The sequence below is a fragment of the Salvelinus fontinalis genome, chromosome 7, assembly GCF_029448725.1.
Source record: "Salvelinus fontinalis isolate EN_2023a chromosome 7, ASM2944872v1, whole genome shotgun sequence".
Taxonomy (NCBI): Eukaryota; Metazoa; Chordata; class Actinopteri; order Salmoniformes; family Salmonidae; genus Salvelinus; species Salvelinus fontinalis.
Genome location: NC_074671.1, coordinates 24,553,752 through 24,576,509, shown reverse-complemented (window position 1 = coordinate 24,576,509; position 22,758 = coordinate 24,553,752). Strand labels below are relative to the sequence as shown.

The 22,758-nt window shown below is 44.1% G+C and overlaps 1 protein-coding gene across 5 annotated transcripts in view; it reads left to right on the top strand.

Annotated features, from left to right (window-relative positions):
* Positions 1 to 22,758, top strand: part of LOC129859263 (E3 ubiquitin-protein ligase HECW1) — an 82,383-nt gene that overhangs the window by 50,242 nt on the left and 9,383 nt on the right. For 3 of the 5 annotated variants that reach the window (XM_055928805.1, XM_055928806.1, XM_055928809.1), the window contains 14 exons: positions 4,596 to 4,682; positions 7,561 to 7,714; positions 9,110 to 9,219; positions 9,476 to 9,597; positions 11,726 to 11,911; positions 12,256 to 12,390; positions 12,557 to 12,671; positions 14,287 to 14,383; positions 14,794 to 14,877; positions 15,459 to 15,565; positions 20,580 to 20,694; positions 20,920 to 21,033; positions 21,160 to 21,312; positions 22,640 to 22,738. In XM_055928805.1, coding sequence (XP_055784780.1) covers positions 4,596 to 4,682; positions 7,561 to 7,714; positions 9,110 to 9,219; positions 9,476 to 9,597; positions 11,726 to 11,911; positions 12,256 to 12,390; positions 12,557 to 12,671; positions 14,287 to 14,383; positions 14,794 to 14,877; positions 15,459 to 15,565; positions 20,580 to 20,694; positions 20,920 to 21,033; positions 21,160 to 21,312; positions 22,640 to 22,738 — 1,678 coding nt within the window. The remainder of the gene's footprint in view (positions 1 to 4,595; positions 4,683 to 7,560; positions 7,715 to 9,109; positions 9,220 to 9,475; positions 9,598 to 11,725; positions 11,912 to 12,255; positions 12,391 to 12,556; positions 12,672 to 14,286; positions 14,384 to 14,793; positions 14,878 to 15,458; positions 15,566 to 20,579; positions 20,695 to 20,919; positions 21,034 to 21,159; positions 21,313 to 22,639; positions 22,739 to 22,758) is intronic. The other 2 variants (XM_055928807.1, XM_055928810.1) reach the window with 1 other exon arrangement.

The following is a 22,758-nucleotide window of genomic DNA, read 5'->3' as shown; positions in this document are numbered from 1 at the left end:
GTCAGTGTTGCTGTAATTATCCCCCCAACCCCCCACTGCTGTGAAATGAGTGAAAGCCAACCGAACCATCACCCATGATTGTGATTATCATTGTTTTGCCCTTTAAAAGAGCAGTGCACTGTGGGTCGAGAAAGGAGGCAATGGGAAACACATACCCCCGCTGTTGTGCGTTTTACCCCCAATTTCACAACAGTCTTTGTGTCTGTTGTGATGACCCGTGTGTGTGTGTCTTCCCCACACACATACATCACACATCACACACACATCAGGCCTCCTGGACAGGGGTCAAAGGTGACGGTGGCCTCAGAGGAGAGGGGTCAGCATGGGGTGGTTAGGTCACACAAACAATGCGGTCAAACTCATGGTAGCGCTTTGGCATTGGGTTTAGTTTCCTGGCTGCCATATGGTACCAGGCTTTTGTTTTTGGTCATAAGCTGCTTTGCTGCTGCCATGTTGTTTTGTTATCTATGTTCTTTGTTGCTATGTTTGTTTATGATTTGGCTTTGACTGAAATGGTGGTTCAGCTACTGGTTGAGTTATTAGTTCAGCTACTGGTTAAGTTACTGGTTCAGCTACTGGTTGAGTTATTAGTTCAGCTACTGGTTAAGTTACTGGTTCAGCTACTGGTTGAGTTATTAGTTCAGCTACTGGTGAAGTTACTGGTTCAGCTACTGGTTGAGTTATTAGTTCAGCTACTGGTTAAGTTACTGGTTCAGCTACTGGTTGAGTTATTAGTTCAGCTACTGGTTAAGTTACTGGTTCAGCTACTGGTTGAGTTATTAGGTCAGCTACTGGTTCAGCTACTGGTTGAGTTATTAGGTCAGCTACTGGTTCAGTTACTGGTTGAGTTATTAGTTCAGCTACTGGTTAAGTTACTGGTTCAGTTATTGGTTCAGTTATTAGTTCAGCTACCGGTTAAGTTACTGGTTCAGTTATTGGTTCAGTTATTAGTTCAGCTACTGGTTAAGTTACTGGTTCAGCTACTGGTTGAGTTATTAGTTCAGCTACTGGTTAAGTTACTGGTTCAGCTACTGGTTGAGTTATTAGGTCAGCTACCGGTTAAGTTACTGGTTCAGTTATTGGTTCAGTTATTAGTTCAGCTACTGGTTAAGTTACTGGTTCAGTTATTAGTTCAGCTACTGGTTAAGTTACTGGTTCAGTTATTAGTTCAGTTATTTGTTCAGTTTCTGGTTCAGTTACTGGTTCAGTTAATGGTTCAGGTACTGGTTCAGGTACTAATTAAGTTACTGGTTCAGTTGCTGGTTAAGTTACCGGTTCAGTTACCGGTGTCAGTTATTGGTTTCGTTACTGGTTAAGTTACTGGTCAGGTTGCTGATCAATTTACTGGTTCAGTTATTAGTTCAGTTATTAGTTCAGCTACTGGTTAAGTTACTGGTTCAGTTACTGGTTCAGTTACTGGTTCAGTTACTGGTTCAGTTATTAGGTCAGTTACCGGTTCAGTTACTGGTTCAGTTACCGGTTCAGTTACTGGTCCAGTTACTAGTTCAGTTACCGGTTCAGTTACTGGTTCAGTTACCGGTTCAGTTACTGGCTCAGTTACTGGTCAAGTTACTAGTTCAGTTACTGGTTCAGTTACCGGTTCAGTTACCGGTCAAGTTACCGGTTCAGTTACCGGTTCAGTTACTGGCTCAGTTACTGGTCAAGTTACTAGTTCAGTTACTGGTTCAGTTACCGGTTCAGTTACCGGTCAAGTTACCGGTTCAGTTACCGGTCAAGTTACCGGTTCAGTTACCGGTCAAGTTACTGGTCAAGTTACCGGTTCAGTTACTGGTCAAGTTACTGGTTCAGTTAATGGTTCAGTTACTGGTTCAGTTACTGGATGAAAACACTGCTACACAAAGTGGATGCCCAACCGTTTGAGGCTGGGTTGTGTTGAAGTAAAGATAAGGAAGATAATCAGTGCAGGTTACAGATTGCGTTTGAATTTGAAACAGTTCTGTTCAAGCGAGTCCACAATTCAGCTTCATTTACATCGTTCACGATGACATTGCTGCTGCTGAGCAACATACCTTCAAAGGGTCGTTATGTCTGTTGGCTGTTTTTAGGGTATACACTGAAAATGCATTGTCTTCTTTCAACCTGAACTCCTGTGTTCTCCAAAGCTTTACTACAAGTGTTCCGTATTTTACATGTTGACTCTCATTAGACACGATACGCAATGTAGGTCACAATTCAGAGCTAATAAATGAAGGCCCCATTTAATGGCTCGATCAGCGCACGGCGCGACTCCTGCCTGTGTTTTATACCTTTCTCCTTTCATCTCATGTACACTTCAAAGTCATTCTTCCTTAATTAGAATTGCTAATGAAAAAATGTTCAGAACTTCTGTCACCTAGGTAACTGACTATTGTTATCATTGTTAGAGAAAATGGGTAATGTTGGGAGGGGGGGCATGTGGCGTTTTTATATCTGTAATTTCTCTTGACACTTGTTTGACGTTTTCTCTGCTCTCCCTCTCTCTGAGGCCTGACAGTACAGTACCTCTTTATGGACGGAGATACTATACGGTGGGAGATAAATCCTACACAAACACAGACACACAGTACGCTCACCACACACACTGCTGAATACTGAGAGAAGGGGTGGGTGGGTGGAAGGCGTGCAGGTACCTGCAGCTACAACGTACTCAGTACAAACCCGGCCAAGCAGAACCAAGTCAGTCCCCACTGATCCACCACGCTAACAGTCACTACTGTACTAACCCGGCCAAGCAGAACCAAGTCAATCCCCACTGATCCACCACGCTAACAGTCACTCCTGTTAGTGTACAGCACTGGGAGCTTCCGTTGCCGTTTACCTGACATTCTAAATAGCAGCGCCCGCTCTGTGCAATAACACACACACAGACACAGTACAATAGCTAGACACACACGGAACAGTATCAGGGCCTTATAGAATCCCAGTTGCGGAGAATGAGGACAGAATCACGGAATCCAAAACATTAAAACGGAATTGAAGAATATTCAAAAATGTAGTGAACTTAATATGAAATCAACTAGATTTCAACGTAAACAATTTTATGCATTCATTTGCCCAAGTGAATCATAAGACAGGAACAAAATGCATCAGGTATTCGTACTTTTATGCAGTTTTCTGAAACGGCGCAGGAATGCCCCTGTCTGTGTGCATGTAGGCGCGTATGTAGCCGTTAGCGGTATGATGCTAATGACAACCTTCTTCTCGTAAAGATGGAAAGGCTTTCCCAAAAACGTTCTCAATTTTTTATTTTATCTTTATTTAACTAGGCAAGTCAATTTAGAAAACATTCTTATTTTCAATGACGGCCTAGGAACAGTGGGTTAACTGCCTGTTCAGGGGCAGAACAACAGATTTGTACCTTGTCAGCTCGGGGATTTGAACTTGCAACCTTTCAGTTACTAGTCCAACGCTCTAACTACTAGGCTACCCTGCCGCCCCAGTAACTACAAAGTAACCTATGCCTACCTGGCAGAATGATAACATGATTATTTGCATCAATCCAGTGGCCATTTCTTTTGCAAACTCTGCAATCACATGAGCGCTACAGCAACACTGCTTAACCAAACAGCGGCCTCTTCCTGGTGCGCACTTGCATTAAAGAGTAACCCGTTAAAAGGTCTCCTGATGTGGTTTAAACATAGTTGTGGACTTAGAACTTAAAATGTTGTTGTTTTTCAATTAAAAACGTCTGATTTTTGAGGTCTCCCAAGTGGTGGAGTGGTCTAAGGCTCTAGCGACTCCTGTGGCGGGCCGGGCGCATGCAGGCTGACACGGTTGCCAGGTGTACAGTGTTTCCTCCGACACATTGGTGTGGCTGGCTTCCGGGTTAAGCGGGCATTGTTTCAAGAAGCACTGTGGCTTGGTTGGGTCGTGTTTCGGAGGACGCACGTGTCTCGACCTTCGCCTCTCCCGAGTCCGTACGGGAGTCGCAGCGATGAGACAAGTAACTACCAATTGGATACCACGAAATTGGGGAGAAAAAAGGGGTAAATAAAAAATGCAAAAAATACAACAATAAAAAATCTGTATGATATTGAGAGTAAGAGCAAAAAAAAAAAGCTAAATATTTCACCTGGAAAAACCAAAGGGAGATAAATCAAAAAGGAATCAGGCCAGAAATAAAACAGATTTTATAGGGCCATACAGTAGCAGCCACGCACACTGCACTTTGGGAACTGAAAAAAGTCACGCCCACACCACCCATACAATGTGTCTCTCTATCTCAATCTCTCGCTCACTCTCTCTGGTCACTGTAAGATGGTGTTTACTTTGTGGTCCCTCTAGGCTGGGTAGAGTGCCCTAGAAATACCATGCGCCATCATTAAGTTTCAGTGGCACAGCATCCATTCTGCACAGGTATTTACTTTTCTACCTCCTGATTTATTTAGCTGGGGTCAACCCGGCGAAAGCAAGTCTCCAACCTGGCGAAAAAACTCTCAATAACACTGAAACTGCATTTTCTCCTCCAATTTCTCGTCCCCTGACATATATCCGATGTGAGCTGATATATGGGATACATGTCTACGTTCACCAACCATTTCTCCCCTCTGTTAGCTCACAGGTTCCCCTGTGTTTCTCCTCCCATGTCTATATAGGAGATAGTTACTTGCCATGCGGTCATCCTCCTGCTTTGCGACCTGACACCCACCATTACCCAACTGTTGATGAACCGTTGCCTCCAAGTAAGAATTCCAACATCATTCACCACCCTTACTCTTACCCCGGAGTCGTGTGTCTGTGTGTGCACGCGCCCGTGTGCGTTGATATGTGTGTCGCATTCATCGATGTGCATGTAGCCATTTCTCTTAACATCTCTCCAATGGCGAGGGACACACCATTCTGGTGGTACCTATCCATCTCTCTGTCTATCAGTACATTGATCCATCCTTGACGTTTTCTGTACGACCTTTCACGCCATAGTGACTTGACCTTCTAGAACAGTCATTTCTGGTCCCCCTGGTCCCACTGGAGTCGTGAGACCTGGCGTTTTATGTCCAAGGTGTTACTACACATGGGTTGCCAGATTGGGTTTCTAGGTGCTACTACAGTATATGCTACTATGTGGCATCCTGGGGTGCTGTACATCTCACACATCAGGCACCACAGCCCTCACCACCATCGTTTCCATAGTGACAGGCACAAGAGAGGCAGAGCGGGAGAGGCAGTCTATATTTATATCAGCATGGCGTCTGATGCTAGTAGAGGCTGTTGGGTTCGCCTCACGCTAAGGTCTGTTGGACTACAAGTTCCATGAACCCTAGAGAAGAGATGAATGTGACTGCAGCTGGAAAATGTAGTTTATCGCTAACATAGACATCGTTCCTTGTGAACTCTTCTGTAAGTTAAATTGCAGCAAAATGAAAAATATTCACAATAGAAAAAAATACGATTAAATATTTCACTCTTCCCTTTTACATTGCTTTTCATTTTTTTATTTGTTTACTCAAGTTTCTCTTCCCCTGTGAGCAGAGAATTCATCCTGTTTTTCGGTTGGTCTTTCTCTGTGTTGATATTGGGATTTGGTGCAATGTCACACCAGCAGAAGCCCTGCTGAGCTTTGGTTTTTACTATGAAATGGCTAAAAATAGCCTCCAAAAACCAAATCAGTGGAGAGTTACCGGGGAGAGATCCGACAGCCACAAATATAGTGTTGCTGCACCAAGAGGGACTCTATTCCAGCTCATTAGAATAAGCAGAGCAGGGATGGAGAGGAGCTGCAGCGAGGAGGTATATTTCTGTCAGGAGATGTTGTTAATATGCTCACAACTCACAGACTGACTCATACTGTGTTAGTATTTAGGACACGTGAATGCGCGCACACACATTCTTCAAAACAGTACCAAACTACAGACTATCTCTGACAGTAACTGCCTCTCAATCGTGCATCTCCCAAAGCACTCATATCTAACGTAAGCACCTTACAGCCTCAAGTAGACATATCCACATCCCCAAATAGGCTTGAATATTCAGCTCTACTCTGCAGTGCAGTGATAATACCCACATCTCTCCACGCTGACTCAAAGTAACTCCCTCCACAGTAATAATATCCTGTATGCATGTTTCTCTGTTTCTCTCTCTGTCTGCTTGCCACAGCACTGACTACACTACCCATGATTCTGCCAGTCTGAATACAGTAGTATACAACTGATGCAACATTGTCTCGTGAGCGATACGTTCCATTTCAATACCTTTGCCTTGATTTTGGGGTGAGGATATTTTCTGCTGCTTCTACTAGCAGGCTGTACTGCTGTGCGTTTAGTGGGTTATAATCCACTTCCTGGGTGGGTGGGTGTCAGATGAGATGATCTCTCTCTCTCTCCCTCACTCCGTGCCATGTGTTGTGAAAACCAGCAGGTTTCTAATCTCAGAGTGAATCCCATCACCATGATTCCCCACCCACTGCCGTGCCCCACCCACTGCCGTGCCCCGCCCACTGATGTGCCCCGCCCACTGCTGTGCCCCACCCACTGCCATGCCCTGCTACAGAGAGACAGATGATGATTAAACAGAGGGAGGAGAAGGGAAAGAGATTTGGCCAGGGTGAGGCCCAGCTTCTGAACACCCTGAGGGTTTCAAGAAGAGAGAGGAAAGACAGGGAAAGGGAATGACAGAAAGGGGAAAGATGTACAGCAGGCTAAATGGATGTGTTGAGACGGAGGCTTAAGTGGTTTTGGGAGATTACTTTACATGCTGGTCCTTGGCTACAACTGTAGACCTCATTAATGGCATCATAGCTAGCCATCAGCCCTGTCTCACAAACAACAGATGCCATTTAGAAGCACTTCCAAGTTTTAAACACAGGATCTCAATCATATTTTTAAGAGGTCAGGAAGGATCCCTTGTATTTTCACTTCATGGTTGCCAGTATGTGTCATCAGGCACGCTGGTGAAGTGGCACTTTGGCTCTCGGTCACGTTCACTATTAATGTGTAAATCTGTGGGCAAGGGTCCTCTGTTGCTGTGGATGTACAGTATGTATGTGTAATTCCTATAGGGACCGCCAAAGCTGACAAGTCTGCTTTCCAAATGGAACCCTATTCCTTATATAGTGCACTACTTTTTACCTGGACCCATAGGATTCTCATTAAAAGTAGTGCACTATATAGGGAATAGGGTGCAATTTGGGACGTAGTTTATTACTTTAAGCTCATGTGTTTACCATTTACTGAGGGCCATTCATGCAGGGATGTACTGTACATGCACCTTTAGGCGTCCAACTCATGTCTGATGTTAGCAACCTTGCTGACTGTCGTGGGGTGTGAAGCATATAGCTAGTTGCTTAATACAATATCGACATCCGTGAGATTACTTTGATCCCAAAGCCAGCTGACCACAGCAGACAATAACCCCTTGTCAGCTTCAATCATCTCCCAAAGCAAACCTCACATTCCATCCTTACTCAGCTTTCCCTTTTGCTACTACTAGATCTCTTAATCAAACCCCTTTCAACTTCTTTTCCCTTCAATTCCTCTCCTTTCTTTTTCTGTCATATTACGATCACATCTCCCTCTCTGTGTCCCCCTCCCTCTCTCTCTCTGTACTTCCTGTGTGTGTGTGCAGACTGGGAGGCGCGCATCGACAGCCACGGACGTGTCTTCTACGTGGACCATGTGAACCGCACCACCACCTGGCGGAGGCCCACGCACGCCGCCTCCAAGTGTAACGGCATCCAGCGCTCCAGCTCCACCCAGCAGATGGAGCAGCTCAACAGAAGGTGAGGTTGGGAGAAAGAGGGGATGAGGTTAGAGGAGGAGAGAATGGGGTTGAGAGAGGGTTGTAGAGGAGGATGGGGAGGGGTCTATTGTGATGCCTCACTTTCTGGGTTGTGTGGGTGGTTTGTGGTCTTGTTTGGGGTTGAGAGAATAGAATGGAATCGAACTTTAATGTTTTTCCCTTTGGCATCACCATACACATGCACATTCATCATCATGCACATTGAAAAGCATCAGTCCAGCATACACAAGCACATAGAGGACATCGATACATTCACTCACAACTGGCCGCTGCCCCAACTGCAATGTTAAAATAGGTAAATAAATAAGTGCCAAGACATTTCATGTTGTATTTAGTAATCCCACAGCACAGGGAACAGATTAGTGTTTGTACACATTCTTCCTGGCCATGGGCATCCTGAAGCACCGGAGAAGGGGGGATGGAGAGAGGAGACAGGGGAGGGTAATAAAGAAAGGGGGATAGAAAAGGGGGGATGAGAGGACGAGAGCAGTGACGGGGATCTACTTCAGTGCACAAGATGGTCAGAATGGGTCATGCATGATTGAATATCTCTTAGGCTGCCTTGCCTTAGTCATACGATGTGATGACCAGTTGGATTCTCAGTGATGTGCTCTTTACCTACTTGTCATGCGATATCCCCTCTGTGGTAAGCCATCAGTTTACTCTTATGTTTGTGTAGTACTGCCATCTACTGGACATGCCTGGGCATGCATCCTAAATTCCAATCTAAATTCCCATTTGACAATCGCTCTTTTTCATTGTCTGTTTTTCTATAACTCACACACACAATCACCCCCCCCCCCCCCCCCCACCCCACACACACACACACACACACACACATACACACATACACACACATACACACACACACATTTAAATCTGTGAAGATGCAATGAAGCCATCGTTTGGCTCCCGGTCGCTGAGGGCCCCCTTGTCTTTAATGCTCCAGAGTGATTTTCCCACATTAGATTCAGAACACACACCTTCAGAAATAAACTAATTTCTCCTTCCACACACTGACCTAATTTTATGCCACAAGGGACACCCACTGACCAATAAATGAATAATAAGAGATGAGAAATTACCCAGTTCTATTGCAAACGGACCTGGCAGTTCCACTGCTATGGATTACAGCTTTAAGAAAGGTGGATGCTGTCTTTGACGTGGGTTGCATCTTGAAAGTATAACGTTTAGTTTATCAATGACAAAACGGTGCAAAGCTGCAGTACTGTATAGATTCATTTCTACTTTTACTGCTCGAGTGTGTACAGTAGCAGATCAAGTCAACAGAGTTGACCGTAAAAGTGCCTCGATGCAATAAGGTGCCTGGTTGGTGTACTGGCGTACAGTGATGTCACTCCCTGTTCCTTTCCAGGTACCAGAACATCCAGAGGACCATGGCGACGGAGGATGAGTGTGGTGGACGGAGGTTGGAGAGAAGTGTCAGCACGGAAACGGAAACAGACTCTCCACCACAGGCCATTGGTGTGTATCTCACTCCTCTACCTAAACCATAATGGAATATGCCATCTAGTTGACGCTTACAATAGTGTATGCATACCTTTTCGTATGAGTGGCCCCATTCAAATCAGACCCATGACCCATTGCAAGCTCCATGCTCGACCGACATGGCGTTAATATGGTATTAACATGATCAAGGTATGTGGTACTACAGTATTACATGCATATTGTACATATATTATTCAATATTTAGACACGCATTGCCTACTTTTGTGTGCAGAGCCCAGGAGAGAGGGCCCCTCGTCCCCTGTCAGCAACCAGAAGATCACCCTGCTCCTCCAGTGCCCTGCCGTTAAGTTCGTCACCCACCCAGAGTTCTTCACGGTCCTACACGCCAACTACGTAAGTGCTGTTCAAATAGGAATAGTCCTTTGATAGTTTAGGTCTTTGGATGTAATGTTTGACTGTCAGTTGAACCTTTATTTACTGTCTGTTTTTCCTTTGATAACCTACCAGTGATTAATTCCCTTCTGAATAAATCAAACTTTGCTACAGTGTGTAAACACCTGGTAAACTGGCGCTTGATTCCTACAGTATGTTGGTCTCTGTTGAAATACACAGTTCACCTCTGTCTCGCCTCGATCCTACCACTGTACCTGATGACACAGCACATGTTAACACTGACCTTGTTGCCCTATCACAAGAACCTATTCTGAGTTACAGTTCATATAAGTAAATTAGTCAATTGAAATACATTCATTAGGCCCTAATCTATGGATTTTACTACTGGGAATACATATATGCATCTGTTGGTCACCGATACCTTTAAAAAAAAAGGGAAGGGACGTGGATTAGAAAACCAGTCAGTATCTGGTGTGACCACCATTTGCCAAATGCAGTGCGACACATCTCTTTTGCATAGAGTTGATGACTGTGGCTGTGCAAAGTTTCTAGATATTGGCAGGAACTGGAACACACTGTTGTGCACGTTGATCCAGAGCATCCCAAACATGCTCAATGGTTGACATGTCTTGTGAGTATGCAGGCCATAGAAGAACTAGTACATTTTCAGCTTCTTGGAATTGTGTACAGATCCTTGCAACATGGGGCTCTGCATTATCATACTGAAACATGGGGTGATGGCTGCGGGTGAATGGCACGATAATGAGCCTCAGGATCTCGTCACGGTATCTCTGTGCATTCAAATTGGCATTGATAAAATGCAATTGTGTTCATTGTCCGTAGCTTATGCCAGCTCATACCATAACCCCACCATGGGGCACTCTGTTCACAACATTGACATCAGCAAACCACTCACCCACACAACGTCATACACGTGGTCGGTGGTTGTGAGTCCGGTTGGACGTACTGCCAAATTCTCTAAAACAATGTTAGAGGCAGCTTATGGTAGAGAAATTAACATGAAATTCTCTGGCAACCGCTCTGGTGGACATTCCAGCATTCAGCATGCCAATTGCACACTCACTCAAAAATTGAGACATCTGTGGCATTGTGTTGTGTGGCAAAACTGCACATTTTAGAGTGTCCTTTTATTGTCCCCAGCACAAGGTGCAGCTGTGTAATGATCATGATCTTTAATCAGCATCTTGATATGCCACACCTGTCAGGGTTGTAAACAAATTTGTGCAGCAAATTTGAGACAAATAAGCTTTTTGTGCTTTAGGAAAATTTCTGGGATCTTTTATTTCAGCTCATAAAAACATGGGACCAGCACTTTACAGGTTGTGTTTATATTTTTGTTCAGTGCAGTTTCCCCCGTTCACCATCTTCCCTCAGAGCACAGCACAGGACAGGTCATATCCCTGAGCACTTCAGGTCTATTTCCAGATAATGTCACCCTGCTTTTGCCTTGGTAAACGGTGTGTATTACCACCAACAGTTACTTCATGGTCCTCTCACGGTCATGACCTCATCAAACTAAGCCCAGCGGTTGCGGTTGGGTCGATACGGCGTTGTTCCATACCGATGGCCGATCTATTTATAGAGTCTGGTTATTGATTCATTGACCGTTGGGAGTTGGAGCTCGCTGCAACTTCCTGCCAAAGCAAGGGAAGCCGTTACAGAGGTGGGGACGTGACCTGTCAACTGATAGAGAGAGGCAGAGAGGGAGAAATTCTTCCCCTGGGTTGAAAGGAGTTTGTAGATAGTTGATCTGATGGAAAGGTCAAATAGTGTGTATTACTACTAAGTACACCCGATCGGATAACTTTGTTTGCGGATTCTGTGAAATTCTATTTCAGTTCAGGGTTGTGTCTAAAAGCATGCTGTACAATACTGTAAACACAAGCTTTATGGTTTGATTGAAACTTTGCCGTGCTTTTAGTGTTTATGTAATAAAGCCTGGTACGTTTGTGTGGAGAGAGCGTTAGTTGCGCTGTTTGTGCACAATGACTCCAATAGCGTTCAGAAGCATTACAAGCCAGTAAATTGGGTATTTTTCCACTGTCACAGTATAACCACACCACACCACATCCTGTAATGTAATGTATTCTCTGTGTCGCTATCCCAGGGTGCCTACCGGATATTCACCAGCAGTACCTGTCTGAAGCACATGATCCTGAAGGTCCGGCGGGACGCACGCAACTTTGAGCGCTACCAGCACAACAGAGACCTGGTGATCTTCCTCAACAAGTTTGCCGACACACAACTAGAGCTGCCCCGAGGCTGGGAGATCAAAACAGACCCACAGGGCAAGGTAACGGTCTGCTCACTTATCCAAAACGCGTCTATGCACTTATAGTTAGGTTGTAGTTTATAATTGAGAGATGGAGCTTAGTCCTGAAATGATAAATGATGAAGCTAAGAATTCTGAGGGATTCGGATTGTAACCCGATTCCATAGTTGATTGTCAATAAGAAGCTTGAGTTATCTGAAGTCAGGATTCCACCTATAATGTCTAGCCACAGTGGAAAGATACTTGAGCCATGGTGAAGTGTAATGAAACTTTAGGTACCATGGCTGTGGCTTTCCCCTGGATACTTCATCTTAAGTCCTGTTCATGTAAATCTCTGTTTGACATTGTTTTCCTCTTCTTTCCAGTCGTTTTTCGTGGACCACAACAGCCGGGCGACAACCTTCATTGACCCCAGGATCCCCTTACAGAACGGCCGTCTGCCCAACCATCTGACCCACAGGCAGCACCTGCAGAGACTACGCAGCTACAGTGCTGGAGAGGTGAGAGAATCCTCTTGGAATGGAATTGAACGGTCTATTTGTCATTACTAAGGGAGTCGTATAGTAGTCATAATAGTAGACTCGTCTAATGTCTTCTATGAGCTGATGATTGAGATTATGACGATGAGGATCACAGTGATGATGATCTTTTTGGTGTCTGTCCCAGGCGTCTGATGTGTCCCGGAGTCGAGTAGCTTCCCTGATTCACAGACCTGGGAACAGCCTGGTAGCCGCCATACGCAGCCAGTACCACCCCGACTCCACACCGTTAGGTGCACCATGTAAGTGCTGCAGCAGAGTCCATATTGTTCAGCTGTGGCGGTAACTTTTACAAAACTTGGACCCTCGTGCTCGTCATAGTCACACATATTTTGTCTGTTTGTGTTTAGGCATTTATCAGACTTTCATCCAAATGGTCTTGACGACATGCGTACCGGTATTCAGTGTAGGTGATCTATGCAAGAACCCAACCCTCCTACCAACTGATCCACCCCAAGTGTTTCTAGTGAGGGCCAAACCAGAAGCATACAGCTTGTCTCACTGGAGAGTCTCTTTGCTGAGGACAATGATTGCGTGACTCTATCTCGTCCCCTGAGAGACTCCTCCTTTTCTCTCTCTGTCCTAATTACGCTGAAAATTGTTCCTGAATCAGCCAGGCCTCAGACACGGCCCGAGCCACCACAGCTGGTGTGGCACTCAAAGACACGCTGGCTTGCCATAGGAATTGACATTCCTCCTCATTCCCCTCATGTAAGTCTATGGTTCCCTCTCATCCTCCCGCATCTGTAACGTCTCGACTGGTGCGGTTGAGCTGCACAGCACTCGCTGTAATTACAAAGCCCAGAGTGCCACAGAATGCCTCTCCTCTCCTCAGTCATGTCAGGACTAGGACAGAGTGATGGGCGGTTTTAACCGGGCAGCCGTCTTCCATCGGAAACGGGTTCAATGGGGTAGTTGTGTTCACTTAGACATACAGTAAGTTATCCAGATGTGTGTTGAGCAACGACAGCGTGACATTCTCTCGGAACATTTTCTTGTATGGAGGACAAGATGTGCGACCAGTCACTTGCCTGCACTCTGTCATCTGTTGGTGGATTTTGAATCATTACCCACACTATAAAGTGACTGTTATCTTTTGAAGTTATCTGGAACCACAGAGTACTAACACAACATCCATCCGTTTCTTACATTCGTTTGTATCGAATAAATATTTTCTTCTTTTTTAAAAAAATATATAGTATTCAACAAAATTATTTAAAAGGAATGTAAAGTATCATGGGATAATATTTAAGCAGGATGTAACACTTTATTTTAGTCTTATTTTAGTGATTTGGGTGAATAGCAATAACCCAAAGGAAGTATCTCAGCACGATCACTCATACTCTTGCTCTGGTCCAAGGACTTATATGCAGCTTGCTAATTCTGAACCTCAGCATCAGCAAGCTGCTTATAACACCCTGGACCAGAGCTAACTTCATCATGTCTTCTGTCTCCACAGTTTCTCTGTCTGATGAATGCCATTTGACAGAAAGGTCACTTTGTTTTAATCATCATTTTATTGACTCTATCATTTTAAGGGAGATAGTGTTGCGCCTCACTTTCCTGCCCTCTGTCCAGGTTAACCTTTATTGTCATGAATCTTGCCCCGGAGGCAGAACTTAACGTGGGCCAACTGCAAAGTTAAAAATGGTCTATATCGTAAAAATATTATCAGGTTTCCAGCATTTAAGGTTAGGGTTAGCAGTGTGGTTAAGGGTTAAGGTCAGGGTTAAGTTTCAAATCAGATTTTCTGACTTTGTGACTTTACCAGCCGGTGACCAGTCTGCAGAGCTGCCTCCAATACATGAGTCATCTCAATAAATGCCATCCTGCCCCTCTGTCTCCCCCTCACCACAGCTTACAATGACAAGATAGTGACGTTCCTTCGCCAGCCAAACATCTTTGAGATGCTTCAAGAGCGCCAGCCGAGCCTGACCAGGAACCATGTACTAAGGTGATCCTCTATATATTATATTTTTTTGCCAATTTCATGAGTTTGTATTTATACCTTTTTGTGTTTACGTTATGAACAAATACGTTCGGTAATAATGTTTTATATCACTTTTTATGTACTATGACTTGGTTTATAAATTATTTGTGAAGTATATATATTCCTTTTTTATTTTATGAATGCCCTATGAAGCCTTTATGTTGTAGTTTGTAAGTGTGACTACAAGGGATCCAGTTTACTGTGTGAGGGTGAAGTTCTTAGTATTAACAGAGTCCGTGTGAACAGGCAGGGCAGTACAGTGAGTTTTTCTTTAAAGCCAATCTCAGAATCCTCTTTTTGCCGACAGAACCTTAGAATTCTAAGGTCACAATTTGGCTGAATGTTTGACTGCCCTCACTCTGTCAACCAATCAGGGAGAAGATCCACTACATCAAGACGGAAGGTTCACAGGGGGTGGAGAAGCTGTCTTGTGATGCTGACCTGGTCATTCTACTGAGGTAGTGTTGTTTACCCTGTTGTTGTTGATACTAGATGGTTGTTTTGGCTGGTTCTGCGGGGCTCCGCTGGCCGGACGCTGGCTAGATTACAGTAAACCCAGAGCATCTTGTCCCACGGCTCATTCACTGTCTGTCTCACAGCCAATCCGATTACACCCTTCACATGGGCACACTGTATTACTTTAGGCCTATATACCCATGCCCACAACCAGCAGCCAGCAGGCGTAATGTGATTGGTTTATAGTCCACAGACCAGCCAGCAGCCGTAATTTGATTGGTTTATAGTTCACAGACCCAGCCTGACAGAATTGGTCTTTGTTACAGTCTGTCTACCATGTTTGTGAGGAGAGCAAACCCTGTCATCTACATGATCGACAGACAGTTTCTGTAAAGAATGCAGGGATAATTTCCTTCACGAAATGGAATGGAATAAAGACCTGATACTTAGTACTTTCTAGGTGTCCATAACATTTGGACCATTTGGAATTTGTAAACTATCCCTTTAAAGCTCTCTCTCTCCCTCACTTTCCCTCTCTCTCTTTCCCTCTCTTTCTCTTTCCCTCTCTCTCCCTCCCCTGCAGCTTGTTTGAGGAGGAAATCATGTCCTATGTTCCACCCCACTCCTTTCACCCGGGGTACAGCTTCTCGCCCCGCTGCTCACCCGGATCCTCGCCACAAAACTCCCCAGGTGGGTCTTCCCTCACGTTTAACTTCACTGACCAGCCAATCAGCTTTCATGCATGCTAACCAAGTACAGGGCTCTAGCCTCATGGGCCACCACCAATCCCTCCTAACTTAATACCCCAAACCATGTCTAAATAGGCATAATTTATTTAAGTGAGGTTAACCACTCGGACTGCACTAAGGACCTAAGCCAATCAGGATCCTTAGAACCACATCAAATCAAGTCATAACAAGTGCCACTTATGAATTAGTCCCATTAAGGGAAACAACCAGTCACCTCTCGAAGCCCAAGCACCACTCAATGCAAACCACAATGAGTGATTTAAATGAGCAATTGGGTTGATGGTGTCAACATTCTATCCTCAGCCTTTACAAAGATAACATACCCATAATTACACTGGCTATGAAATATCAGTCAGACCATACTGTGGGCTCCTAGCGCCAGTTATGAATGAATAATTACACTGTGAAATAGAATCCATTATAAACTGGGTGGTTCGAGCCATGAATGCTGATTGGCTGACTGCCGTAGTATATCAGACTGTATACCACGGGTATGACAAAACATGTATTTTACTGCTCTAATTACCTTGGTAACCATTTTATAATAGCAATAAGGCACCTTGAGGGTTTGTGGTATCCAGGCACTCCGGTTTGCATCATGCATAAGAACAGCCCTTAGCCATGGTATATTGACCACAACCCCTCAGGCCTTATTGCTTAAATATCACACCATAGATCAATACCTCTGATGTAATATGGTGAGGAGAGGAAGCCCAGTGGCCGGCAGTGGGAGAGTATGGAGCGGGATGGAACTGGGCTGACATTCTGCTGATTTTCTCATCGAAGAAAAGCCAGATCGCAATACAGTTCTCTATTCCCAAACCTGGAATCTGTTACGAACAGAGTTCACTAAGTTTTGTGGCGCTTTGCTAAAGTAAAAAAAAATATTATAGGTAGTGCAAGGGCGAATTGAATTATTGCACATACACGCTTCACAGAGAGTGTGTTCCTTATTTGAAATGTGCAGATACAGTGGCAAGAAAAAATGTGAACCCTTTGGAAATACCTGGATTTTTGCATAAATTGGTCATAAAAATTGATCTGATCTTCATCTAGGTCACAACAATAGACAAACACAGTCTGCTTAAACTAATAACACATAAACAATTATACGTTTTCATGTCTTTATTGAACACACCGTGTAAACATTCACAGTGCAGGGTGGAAAAAGTATGTGAACCCTTGGATTTAGTAACTGGTTGACCACCTCAACCAAACGTTTTCTGTAGTCAGACCTGCACACAGGTCAGGAGGAATTGTGGGCCATTACATTTTACAAAACTGTTTAATTTCAGCAATATTCTTGGGATGTCTGGTGTGAAGTGCTCTCTTGAGGTCATGCCACAGCATCTCGATTGGTTTGAGGTCAGGACTCTGACTGGGCCAGTCCAGAAAGCGTATTTTCTTCTGTTGAAGCCATTCTGTTGTTGATTTACTTCTGTAATGATGTGCGCTGAATGTCGGGAAGCAAGTTCAAGGAGTGGGTGATTTAATCAATAAATGAAACATGAAACAATGCACAGACATGAAACTGGAACAGAAACAATGATGCCTGGGGAAGAAACTGGGGAAGAAATGATGCCTGGGGAACAAAGGGAGTGACAAATATAGAGAAGGTCATCTGGGAAGTGATGGAGTTCACGTGAGTCTGACAACGTGCAGGTGTGCGTAATGATGGTGACATGTGTGCACCATAACGAGCAGCCTGGTGACCTAGAGGCCGGAGAGGGAGCACACATGACAGCTTCTGTGTTTTGGGTCGTTGTGCTGTTGATTCACCCAACTTCTGCTTCAATTGGCGGACATATAGCCTAACATTCTCCTGCAAAATGTCTTAATAAACTTGGGAATTCATTTTTCCGTTGATGATAGCAGCAGCAAAGCAGCCCCAAACCATGATGCTCCCTCCACCATACTTTACAGTTGGGATGAGGTTTTGATGTTGGTGTGCTGTGCTGTGCCTTTTTTCTCTCCACACATAGTGTTGTGTGTTCCTTTCAAATAACCCAACTGTAGTGTCATCTGTCCACAGAATATTTTGCATCCAGGTGCACTTTTGCAAACTTCAGACGTGCAGCCATTTTTTTTTTGGACAGCAATTGTTTCTTCCGTGGTGTCCTCCCATGAACACCATTCTTGTTTAGTGTTTTACGTATCGTAGACTCGTCAACAGAGATGTTAGCATTTTCCAGAGGTTTCAGTAGGTCTTTAGCTGACACTCTAGGATTATTCTTAACCTCATCAAGCATTCTGCGCTGTGCTCTTGCAGTCATCTTTGCAGGATGGCCACTCCTAGGGAGAGTAGCAACAGTGCTGAACTTTCTCCATTTATAGACTATTTGTTTTACCGTGGACTGATGAACATCAAGGCTATTAGAGATACTTTTGTAACCCTTTCCAGCTTTATGCAAGTCAACCATTCCTAATCTTAGGTTCTCTCAGATCTCTTTTGTTCGAGGCATGGTTCACATCAGACAATGCTTCTTGTGAATAGCAAACTCAAATTTTGTGAGTTTTTTATAGGGCAAGGCAGCTCCAACCAACATCTCCAATCCCGTCTCATTGATTGGACTCCAGGTTAGCTGACTTCTGACTCCAATTAGCCAAGGGATTCACATACTTTTTCCAACCTTCCAACCTGTTTAAATGATGTATTCAATATAGACAAGAAAAATACAACAATTTGTGTGTTATTAGTTCAAGCACACTATGTTTGTCTATTGTTGTGACTTATATGAAGATCAGATCAAATTTGATGACCAATTTATGCAGAAATCCAGGTAATTCCAAAGGGTTCACATACTTTTTCTTGCCAATGTACTGTACATGCTAAAACGCGCCAATAGGATCTCGCTTACGCGTCCTTGGCTCTGCCCACTATCCTTAATTTGCTCCCACTAAAAACGACACAGATGAACTACAGTATACTGAACAAAAATATAATTACAACATGTTAAGTGTTGGACCCATGTTTCATGAGCTGAAATAAAAGATCTCAGAAATGTTCCATACGCCTCACAAAAAGCTTATTTCTCGAAAATGTTTGTGAACAAATTTGTTTACATCCCTGTTACTGAGTATTTCTCCTTTGCCAATGTAATCCATCCATCTGACAGATATGGTATATCAAGAAGCTGATTAAACAGCATGATCATTACACAGGTGCCACTTGTGCTGGGGACAATTAATGGCCAATAAAATGTCACGCAACATAATGCCACAGATGTCTCAAGTTTTAAGGGAGAGTGCAATTAGCATGCTGACTGCAGGAATATCCACCAGAACTGTTGCCATAGAATTTTATGTTCAATTCTCTGCCATAAGCCACCTTCAAAGTCATTTTAGAGAATTTGGCAGTACATCCAACCGGCCTCACAACCACAGACCATGTGTAACCACACCAGCCCGGAACCTCCACATCTGGCTTCTTTACCTGCATGCTCATCTGAGACCAGCCACCCGGACAGCTGTTGAAACTGAGAAGTATTTCTCTCTGTAATAAAGCCCTTTTGTGGGGGAAAAAAATTCTGATTGGCTGGGCCTGGCTCCCCAGTGGGTGGGCCTATGTCCTCCCAGGGGCACCCATGGCTGCACCCCTGCCCAGTCATGTGAAATCCATAGATTAAGGCCTAATGAATTTATTTCAATGGACTGATTTCCTTACATGAACTGCAACGCAGTAAAATCATTGAAATTGTTGCATGTTGTGTTTCTATTTTTGTTCAGTATATCTTGGGTTAGTTATAAATATCTTTGGTGCTACGCTAGCAGCTAACAGCTAGCATCCTGACACTACGATCACCACTCCCCATGAAAGGCCCTGCTGTGCTACATTAGAGCATGGCCATGCAGCGTTAATGAGCTGATAGAGTCGTTAAGAGGCCATGAGGAGGTGTCAGGGGTTCTTATTATTTTTTGATGAGAGCAGAGGAGCTATTAATGGATGAATGGGAGCAGGGCCACAGCGGGAGGGAGGCAAACATGGATTGGAATGATGCTGCATTTTCTCTCCCTTTGGTCTTTGTTGAGCGAGAGAAAAGAGAGAAGTTTTTTTTACTGCTTTTTCAACAGAATTTGGCAGTACAAATGTCAGCAACATACTGAATTGTGAATACAACTTTTGAATATTACAATTGGCAATACAAATTAAAATACAGTAAACAACAGAAAGTTATGTTAATCGTCAACTGTTCAGCAGGCGAACCATGGCTGGGATGGCGGTGCAACAGAAATGCTCAGACCTGCAGTGGATCAGTTCCATTTTAGTTGAGGGGCAGGTCTGGTGTAGGCTCACAGACGATCGTTGAAGTGGGAGGATACGGCGCTACGGGTCAGATTTAAAATGTAATCTTGCAAAGGACCGAGAGACTTTCCCTGCGAGTGCGTGTGAAGTGATGGTAGGCCCAGATTGGTGCATGCATCTGAGTAGTACTTTTCTCCTCCCTTGCTCTGTTGAACTGAGGCTGGCCTGACTCGGGCTAGCTTCAAGTCAGGTCAAAAAATGTGTTGACTGATGGATCACAAATGTGCCAATGATGATAAGAACTGCTCTTCTCTGGACTCTCTCGATGGTATCGGATTGTCACTTGGTTAGCCCTGCATGCCACACTGAGGCAGCATATTCCACCGCTGGTCGGATGTACACTGTGCATTAGATGGTGAATACGGTCACCAGGTCCTCCTTAGGGATGTGGAAGTGCTTCAGGCATCAAAACGTGACCCCAAAAAATACAACAACAAGGATGATCATTGGCTCAGCTACTCTACTGGGGAAGGTTTTGAACTCTTAACAACTGACCATAAGTGCCTGTGTTTTTCACTGGGTCTTGAGGTCCATGAATTATGTATGTATAAGGTATTGATTGCAGTTGTATTAGCTTAGATGTAAATTATGGCTATCACTCACTCTGTGAGTGTGTGCGTGTGTGTGTGTGTGCGTGTGTGTGTGTTGGCAGGCTTACAGAGAGCCCGAGCTCCGGCTCCATACCGCAGAGACTTTGAAGCCAAACTGCGCAACTTTTACAGGAAGCTGGAAGCTAAGGGCTATGGCCAGGGGCCAGGGAAGATCAAGTAAGTCTGTCTGTGTGTGTGTGTGTGTATGACACATGCTTGAGTGTATATGCTGATACCCACCCCCTGGTGGTAATTATATGCAATGTAGCATTGTGGATTATGTCTGAATTTATATATATGTTCTGAGTAGCTCTATAAGACCCAGTAAGATGATGTGATGAGAGGAGATAAGCATGTCTGTACAGGAACTGTAGTTTGCTAATCATTTAATTATTGTCCCAGACTGATCATCAGAAGAGACCACCTGTTGGAGGGCACCTTCAACCAGGTGATGGCCTACTCCCGCAAGGAGCTGCAGAGGAACAAGCTCTACATCACCTTCTTGGGAGAGGAGGGGTAAGCGTGTGTGTGTGTGTGTGTGTGTGTGTGTGCATGTGTGTGAATGGAAGTGGACATGTACATGTGGGATTGATCCCATTGCCGTATTTTTAAAACTGCATCCCCCATGTCCCCCGTCTCTAGGCTGGACTACAGCGGCCCCTCCAGGGAGTTCTTCTTCCTGTTGTCCCAAGAGCTATTCAACCCTTACTACGGCCTGTTTGAGTACTCAGCCAACGACACTTACACCGTCCAGATCAGCCCCATGTCTGCCTTCGTTGAGAACCATCTGGAATGGTGAGGACTGATACCCTAAGAGAGCATATTATCGTATTTTTTACTTTTTTATACAGGTATTTAACAGGGCCACAGTGGAAAGAGGAATGTTTTGGTTTTTATGTTTATGATGGTAATTGTAAACCAATTCATCAGTTGGTAATTTACACAGTTTACACAGGCAGCCCAATTCTGATATTTTGCCACTAAATGGTTATTGACCAATCAGATGAATTTAACCTTTATTTAACTAGGCAAGTCAGTTAAGAACAAATTCTTATTTGTCTTACTAAAAGGCAAATGTCCTCCTGCGGGGACGGGGGATTAAAACAAAAAATACAGGACAAAACACACATCATGACAAGAGAGACACCACAACACTACATAAAGAGAGACCTATAATAATTGGGGAAAATATCCAAATTGGGCTGCCTGAGTAAATGCAGCCAATGAGATATGAATCTCTTCTTCATGGGAGGCTTAGCCAAGAGACTATTAATTAATAAAAATACTAATAAAACCAGAGGTTTTACAGTTGGTTTCTGTGCATCTTTAACCAAGGAGGACCAAGGATTTTATGATCACCGTGCAACTGGTGTAGGTCATCAAACTGTCTAGAGGTTATTATCGCTCATTAGCATTTTATTGGTGGGACTAGGGGAGTCATGTAAAACCAAGCATTGTTTAATATTCCCCTTGACACAAACATAACGATGACACTCTAGTAAACATGGTATGATGTACCAGTATGATGTATTGACCATCTGTGTCAACCCTGAAGCAGTGGGGAATAGTACAAGGATTGTTGGTTTTCAACAGCGCAAATGACTTGTGTACTCAGGCAAATGAATAATGTAATAGCATAGACTGAAAAACTAAAACCTATAGAGGAGAAACTGATTTAAGCTGTGAAATGTAGCCAACACCCTGTGATATTCCCTGTTTTACTCTTAGTGGAAATGCAGCCTTGTGAGCTCAGTTCATTGTCACCGGAAATTAAACTACTTCATGGACACAAAATGGTTGCCATAGCATTCCAATTAGCCTGTCATTGGAAGCTGGACTTGAACCAATGAGGGTAGAGTTTATAACTTGGCAGTTGGCACTCTGCCGAGTCATTAATTACCAGTCACAAGTTGAAAGTAAATTAGTGTCAATTATACCATTAACCAACAACATCCATCATTCCTTGAGAATAGACCCTTTCCTGAACAGTTGATAGCGCTTTTCCACAGTTTTTACCTTTGGAAGACAAAGACAAGTTTATGCAGCTTGTCCTGTCCAAGACCATGGCCTGCCTCTCAATAGTCTAAAGTGGATTCCTCTCCTCGTCTCCTTTCCTTCCTAGGTTCCGCTTCAGTGGGCGTATTCTAGGCCTGGCCCTGATCCACCAGTATCTGCTGGATGCCTTCTTCACACGACCATTCTACAAGGCCCTCCTCAGACTGTGAGTGCATTGACCACCCT